At 47.4% G+C, this 7,471-nt stretch overlaps 1 protein-coding gene across 11 annotated transcripts in view; it reads right to left on the minus strand.

The window, feature by feature from the left end:
- Positions 1–7,184, minus strand: part of ZC3H12C (zinc finger CCCH-type containing 12C) — a 46,210-nt gene extending 39,026 nt beyond the window's left edge. Inside the window, exons 1-4 of one of the 11 annotated variants that reach the window (XM_038175578.2) lie at positions 6,461–6,586; positions 5,238–5,381; positions 4,423–4,560; positions 1,250–1,486 (exon numbers count right to left, since the gene is read on the minus strand). Coding sequence is in view for 4 of the 11 variants with exons in the window: in XM_005014577.6 (XP_005014634.2) it covers positions 6,938–7,048 (111 nt within the window). In the remaining 7 variants the exon portion in view is untranslated. Of the gene's footprint in view, positions 1–1,249; positions 1,487–4,422; positions 4,650–5,237; positions 5,382–6,278; positions 6,404–6,460; positions 6,618–6,937 lie in introns of those variants that run through there. The other 10 variants (XM_072032719.1, XM_072032721.1, XM_027468600.3 and 7 more) reach the window with 10 other exon arrangements.
- Positions 7,185–7,471: the final 287 nt, after the last annotated feature.

A 7,471-nucleotide genomic window follows, 5' to 3' on the forward strand; every position in this document is an offset into this window, starting at 1 on the left:
ACCTATTTCTGCAACGTCATCTTGAGCTTCACTTTCCACAAAAGCCTTCCTCGTCAGCAGATGAACTGAACTCTACTCACAATGCCTGCTGGAGGCATCTGCTTCCAGCGCTCCCCCAGGCACACCGCTGAGTGCTTCCAAGCTGCACACGAGCAATTCAGACTGCTTTCTGCTCACAGAGGGCGGAAAGATCAGTGTCAAGATGATGACACTTGTCTCATGAATGAGTTTGCTCACCTGAGGTCCCTCTTGTACACATCAACAGGTAACTGATCTGTATGTGCTACCCTCTGAACCCAGCAAGGGGTTCTCATCAGCAGAGGAATGAAGCCAGAGCCACCTCTGTGCATCTGTACTGCCTTGATGGAACTAAAAACTCCAGAGCTTGGTGTTTCATGCTGTTCCGTGTGAGCTACAGGCTGCTACCACGGCCTCGCGAAACTTTGGAGCTGCCAGCTTTGTGAAGCAAATCAGACAGAGGCCTGTCACCAAACGCTGAACAGAACCTTATGGGGAGGCCACACACGGGACTAACAAAGCCAAAGTGCAATTACGCTGAGTCTTGGAAAAATGCTGGCTGCCCAGCTCCTTGATGCAAACACACACAATTTCTGTGAGGAGCTACAGTTTAATTTCTCCTATGTTATAAGGGCAAAGGAAGCTTACCAAGTTCCACTCCTAACACAAGGGATGGCCCATTGGGAGAAGAAGGCAGAGTTCAGAAGAAACAGTCCAACTTTGAATGAGTTTTGGAATTAAAATCAAGCTGCAGCTAGTGGGCACCACACTTGTGAGCCACACAGCCTCTTGCTGGAACCAGATGAAAGCTCTGCCAATGCACACACGATATCAGATGTTATTTTCCAAGCGATGGCTACCATAAGAAGCTATTACCAGACAACTGATCAAGCGGCTGGGGAAACAACAGCTGAAGCAGAAAACTCTGATTTTAATCTGACAGCAGCCAGCGCGGGCTGTAGCTCAGCAACAGCTTCAGGAAGCCCAGACTGCAATCCGACCGCGACAGCGCTGGAAACAGCAGCTAGCCCAACTCACAGCTCAGCTGGCGGCCCGGCGAGGGGAGCAGCAACAACCCTGGAGCAGCTGCTATAGAGACTCGTGAACCCAGGTGCACTGCCCTGGGCGTTTGTAAATCACAGCCCTTCCCCAGCCAGGAGAAACCATTTCCAGAGGTGTGTCTGGCAAGACGAATCATATGTATTGGAATTATGGCTGAAGGAGAAATTACCTCAGGTTTATAACTCAGTTGAGCATTTTGAGCTGGGGAGGGCCTTAGGGAATGTTGCTGCAGCCTGTGAGGCCCTCAGACCCTCCACTTTGATGGAGAACTCCATGAAAGCAGTGATGACACTTTACCAGGTAAATATCTCACTGAGGATGAGGCTATGCTTCGATGCCTTGTGCAGGAAGGAGTAGGTAACTCCGTGGGTCAAATAACTTCACAGATGACGAAGGATTCGGAGCCCTATCAGAGACAGGGCACCAGTTATAACTAGGAACGCAGAGAGACAAGGGTTTAAAGATACCAGCTACTTGTGTAAACAGAAACTTGCAGAACAAAAGGAAGCTAGGGAAGTAATTTCTATTAGCGCAATTGCAATCTGTCCCTTCTCTGAGCCAAAACCACCAGATTTAATTAGTCCTAAGATAAAAGGACCAAGTGACAGCAGAGCAGTAATTTTCAACTCATCGCAAAATCTCAAAGTTTCATGGCATTTTCCTTCAAGAACTGATCCATTGATTTCTCAACTTAACACATCACTTTTTATAGCTCATATGGGAAGACTGCTCACAGAAATGGTCTTTTAGGAACTATCATGACAGTTTTAGTCAATTACCAAAGCACTCAAGGATTTCAGCCTCTTGCCAGCCTCAGAGCTTGAGCTACTTGCAGCAAGCAGACTGCTTTTCAGGTATTTGCAGTAACTTGTGTCACATGTGCTGCCGAACACCTCCAGCTTCACTAACTTCCCCAATCTTTGGCACCGCTCTGCAACTTTCAACCACCTCCTAAGACATTCCTTTCATACCAGAAGAAATTGCTGTATTTCTTCCTCTGGGAGGATTACTAATGACCATTAAATTCTCCTTCACTCCCGACCACTTCATGTCTTGCTTTGTCTCTTCCTCGCTTTTCCCTGCTTTTCTCAAAATACTGACTTCCACATAAATAAAATCCCTCCTCCTGAGCACAGCTTTACTTTTCTCTCTATCCAGACTCAATAAAACTATTTTATGAGAATGCATTTTTAGTTTGTACAATTTTGCTGAAGTTTTATGCATATTTATCCTGAAAGAACTCAGACCCAAATCACTTTGGCTTAAAAACAAAGGTGTTGGGAACTATATTTTCGGAAGGTGTATGATGTTTATTCATTTAAAGGACAAGGGACCCTGGGGATGGTCTAGCATTCTGTTCTGCATCTGTATCTACCTACATGTATACATAAACAGACATCTTCCCTCCCAGGGAGGAGGATGACGAATGTGAAATCTTCTTTTAGTGTTACACTGGTATCATAAATCAAGCAAAAACAACCCCAACACAGCCAGGCACTCAGGAGAGGTAGTCTGGAGCGTGACTGCGCAGCGAGCCTGGCAGAAGGAATCCTGCAGTTGCAGAGGGCGAGCTGCTTTTCTCCCTGTGACAAACTTCAGAAAGGTTCTTGTCTGGACCTTTCCAGCTGGGACTACAGATGCACAAGTCTGCAGATTCAAGCAGTCTCTTAAAACATTCTCCTTCTGCAGCTGTGATACAAGAATGAGTAGAGCTGGAGTTTACCAAAAAGCTGAAACAACTCCTTAACCAGGGAGCACAATACCCTTGCAGAGTGGCAAAGTGTCAAGTCCAGCTCTTCACGCTAAGCAAAACACAGTTTGAATTTTTGGTAGTGCAAGCCCAGCCTTTTCACACAAGAAACATGATACAGCCTGAAGTAATCAATCCCAAAACAGGTAAAAAAGGGAAATGCCTAGTTCATCTAAGCAGAAAGCCCCAAGGTTATGAAAACCTTCATCAGTTTCTGCTCATCAATAAACAACACAGCACAGAACATGCTTTTTGACACAGCCTCTGGCTGCTATATAACAGTATTTAAAGATGCAGCGCTTTAAGGGGGAGACCATCCATATGGTATTTTCCCCCTCTAACCCTGCAGAGCTGCCTATTCCACAAGATATGTAGAGGAAAAACACGGAGAGAGGGAAAAAACATAAAAGGAGGAGGGGGAAGAGAAGGAAAATTTGAGAGATGCCTCATAACTCTAGCAGGAAGGCAATTATGAGCAGATTACAATTGATTTTCTATCTGCGTGCTAACTGGAAATGAGCAGGGGGTAAGAAAAATGACTCCACTTCTTGTTACACCATCTTACCTCTGCTGTTCTTATACACTACTTTCAACATACAAATTAGTGACTAAAAAGAAGTAAGTGTCAATTCTTTCAAGCATAAAAAAAAAGTCTTGTTCAATTAATGGGTTACTCACTTCAAACATATGGCAGTGGTAGTACATTCACTGTAAATATTTAGCATGCTTGAAGACGGGAGGCATTTTAAACATAACTGCGCAGCACACAGTAAGAAATATCACACATAACTATACGATAACTTCAGTCCAAGGACTGAAACACTTCAGTCTTTTCACAGAAACAGCTCACTACAGTCTACGTACAACATCTGTTTCTTCTGGTACCTCGGATATAGTTTCCAGTACAACAAGACACAAAAAAAGAAGTGCAACCACCTTCATCACTAATAAGGCCACTGGCCAGCTGCCATGGCAACAAACACTACGGAAATGAGTGAAGGAGGAAATATCTCCTGAATAACAACAACAAAAAACCCACCCCTATCCACTACTTCCTAGCTACATGCAGGACATTGCTTCACCAAACAGCAGAAGCAACAGAATAATATTTACAGAACAGGAAAAAGGTAAGTTTTACGCCATAACCTGGCATATCCCATTTCCAGTCTTCCCTTTGATTACTGTAACTCTCTACCCCCACCTCTTTTACTACTGTCATTCTTTTTCAAGTAGCTCAGCTTTTAAGAATTAATTAAAATACAGGCTGAGATCCATGGTTAGTAGCGGAGGCTAGACAATTCAGATTAGGATCTGTTATAATTAAAAAAAGAAAAGCATAAGCAGTGAAAAATCCACACAGACTTGGAAGTACTGTAGGGTAGGTTTGTTTTTTTTTTTTTACTATAATTATTTTTTCCAAAGTATTTGTTCAAGCCAGAAGTCACAGATCTGATGCAGAAAATACTGAACAAGACTGTGACCTCATTAATGTAAGAAATCAACCTAAATGACATGTGCCCTTTCTATCAAGCACTGAGTACTTTTTTTTTTTTTTAAATCTGTAGCCATTTCTGAATACAACAAAAACTGACCTGAGCCAAGCAAGTTCCTCATTTCACTTCAAGTTGTCTTTTAATTGTCCTGTTTCAGCTTGCTTAAGGAGTATTTTCATCTACGTGTAGGATATGTAAGATGTCAGTGAAGAAAATCTTGTAAGGTTTTTCACTTACCTATGTAAAATTAAAGAGCAAATGGTTTCATCAAATATTGAACTGAGCCTCCAGTCTTTTCAAGTCTCATCAACTGCTAGCCTAGTTTCCTTCAAAGAAATAAACAGCACTGGAATACCAATAACATTTCAAACAGTTGGTACAATCCAGAAAAGCGAGCAGTGAAATCACTCCAGTGGACTGTTACTCAGCTCACTGTTCAGCCTAAAATGCACAATACACACAGATGAGTCAAGTCTAGATAATCCTTCATGCTCTGTCTAGTTGAATGTATAGGGCTGGTTTTTAAATTGCATACCTTAAATAAACTCCATTTTTCTTTGCATTTATAAGTCCACATTTCTTTAAAGCTTTTCGAGTTGGAGATGCCTAAAAATTCTGGGGGCAGTTCTGTCTACCAGGACCTCATAAATTATAGCTGCTTTTCTAAAAGGATCAAAAATGGTAATGTTTATTGTATGACCACTGAGTAACTGCTGTCCTATAGATATCTAGTGTAGCAGTAACAGTGAAATGGGCACATTGGACTGAAACCATAAATATGGCAAGGTTTGTAGGGAGATGAGATTGGTTCAACTACCTCCACTAGAAAAAAGAAAGTTTTTGATTTCGCGACACTAATAGTTCTAATTAAGGAAAAAGAAAGGGAAGGGAGAAGGCAGAGGAAGCACATTTACCTGTAGAAGTAAAGTAAGCATACTAAAATAGCAGTGAATTTGTTTTGGACTAGGATAAATTCTCTTCAAAACGACAGCACGCTTGAATTCTGATCGGTTCACTACCTCACACTTTGTCGAGGTGGAATCTCATCTCACAGCACCCTCACACAGAAAAGAAAAAAAAAAAAAAAGAAGTTTGTTAAGCTTTCTCTAATGCTGTCCCAGAAGAAGGGTGACAGTAAGCTCATAGGATTGCTCTATGGGCACATGCCAGGTGGCAAAGCAACGGTGGAGGAGGAAGCATCCCGGCACTCTGCAAACCCAGACATGAATGGTTTATTTTTTTTCCAGATCAAAAGACTGTACAGCCAGCACTTTCTTAAGCATGTTGTTAATTGTGTAACACGAAGATCCCCAGTTATGAACCACGGCTCCACTGTGCAAACACAGACCAAGAGGGCAGGACGCAGCACTTTAATGCTTCTCCAGGTGAAGCGAGACCCGATATTTAGCGGGATGGCTTGACGTGCTGAAGCCAACTTTCAGCAGTAATATCCGACGTGGGCTACCTGGCCTTACCAAAGGCACAGGACTGCCATTCGGGCCCGGCTGCTGTCTGTGGGTGCTGCACTCACACAGCAGCCGAGTTTCCTCGCCCGAGGGCGTTACAAAATAACGTCAGGGCGCCACAAACGCAGCGGTACATGCCCGACGTTACTCATACCTGTCTGCAGAATCAAGTCCAAAACACACAGGTGAATGGAAATCATTATTATATTTTCCTTTCTGAAGAGAAGCTGCACCTGGAAAGGCTGGGCTGGACCTGGCCGTGGCTCAGGCGGTGCTCTCTGAGGTGGCCGCCTGCCGCGGTTCTGCCTGCACAGCCACAAGCGCGTAGAGAAGCCCCCCGCCACCCTGACTTATTAAAAATAATAATAAAAAAGGGTGACGGCGGGGCGAGCAGAGGACCCGAACCAACTTTCTAATTCCCTCCGGGGCTCCGAGACGAGCAGGGGCACCCCGGGACCCCCGGGGCTGAGGGACGGCGCCGTCTCCTACCTCCACCGAGCTGCTCCCTCCTCCTCCTCCTCCTCTGCCGGCCGGGCGACCTCGGGGAGACGCCGGGGGCAGGGCCGTGTTTACCCGCACGCCGGCCCGGCCCCGGCAATGGGCGGCCCCGGGGCCGCCGCCATGGCCGCTGCCACCGCCCCCCTCTCCCCGGCCCCCCCCCGGGCACCCACCTGGCCGCCATGCGGGGCGGGGGGCGGCTCGCCCCGCCAAGGTCGCCGCCACCCCGCCCACCGCCACCGCCCGCCTCATGGCCTCAGCCCGCCTGGCCCCCGAGCCCAGCCGCCGCCTCTTCCTCTTCCTCCTCCTCCTCCTTCTTTCTCCTCCTCCTCCTGCCGGGCGGCACCTGCCGGTGGGTGCCATGGTGCCGCCCCCCAGGCACCCGCACACGTCCCCCCGGTGCTGGAGGGGAGGCTCCGTCATGAAGCCCCCCGTGATGAACCCCCCCGTGATGAACCCCTCCGTGATTAACCCCACTGTGATGAACCCCACCGTGATTAACCCCACCGTGATGAAACCCCCCGTGATGAACACCCCCCGTGATGATGAACACCCCCCGGCCATGGCAGCAGCACGGCCTGGGCTTGTGGTCCTCCATGCCCACCCGGCTGCCACCAAGCCAGAGCTTTGCGAGCGGAGCCTGCTCGTACCTCGCTGTCCTGGTCTTCCCAGGCGGAGGAGCAGGGCTGGGAGAGCTCTTTGGCAAGGACGGCAAAGGGAGCCTGTGGCGGAGTTGGTGGAAAGCTCAGTTTCCGTCCCATGTTCTAAAACAGGGGGTGTTTCCTCCCACCCCACTGTTGCTGCTGTGGAGATGAAGTAATCCATCTACCTCGCGCCATCCCACGGTGCCTTCTGTGTTCGTGCAGACGTGGCTGCGCGCCAGGGAGGTGGTTAGAGGAGATGAATGAAGCGCCGATGTTGTGGTTGTGGCTTGCTAGCTGGCTGAGCGTACACACGGCACGACACAAAGCCACTGCTACTCACAGGCGCAAAGCGTGTGTGTAAGCGTTACTCACGCACAGAATCAGCCAGGTTGGAAGAGACCTCCAAGATCACTGAGCCCAACCTCTGACCTAACACTAACCAGACCTCCACCAAACCATATCACCAAGCTCTACATCTAAACGTCTTTTAGAGACCTCCAGGGATGGTGACTCAACCACTTCCCTGGGCAGCCCATTCCA

Source organism: Anas platyrhynchos, chromosome 1 (assembly GCF_047663525.1).
Source record: "Anas platyrhynchos isolate ZD024472 breed Pekin duck chromosome 1, IASCAAS_PekinDuck_T2T, whole genome shotgun sequence".
Taxonomy (NCBI): domain Eukaryota; kingdom Metazoa; phylum Chordata; class Aves; order Anseriformes; family Anatidae; genus Anas; species Anas platyrhynchos.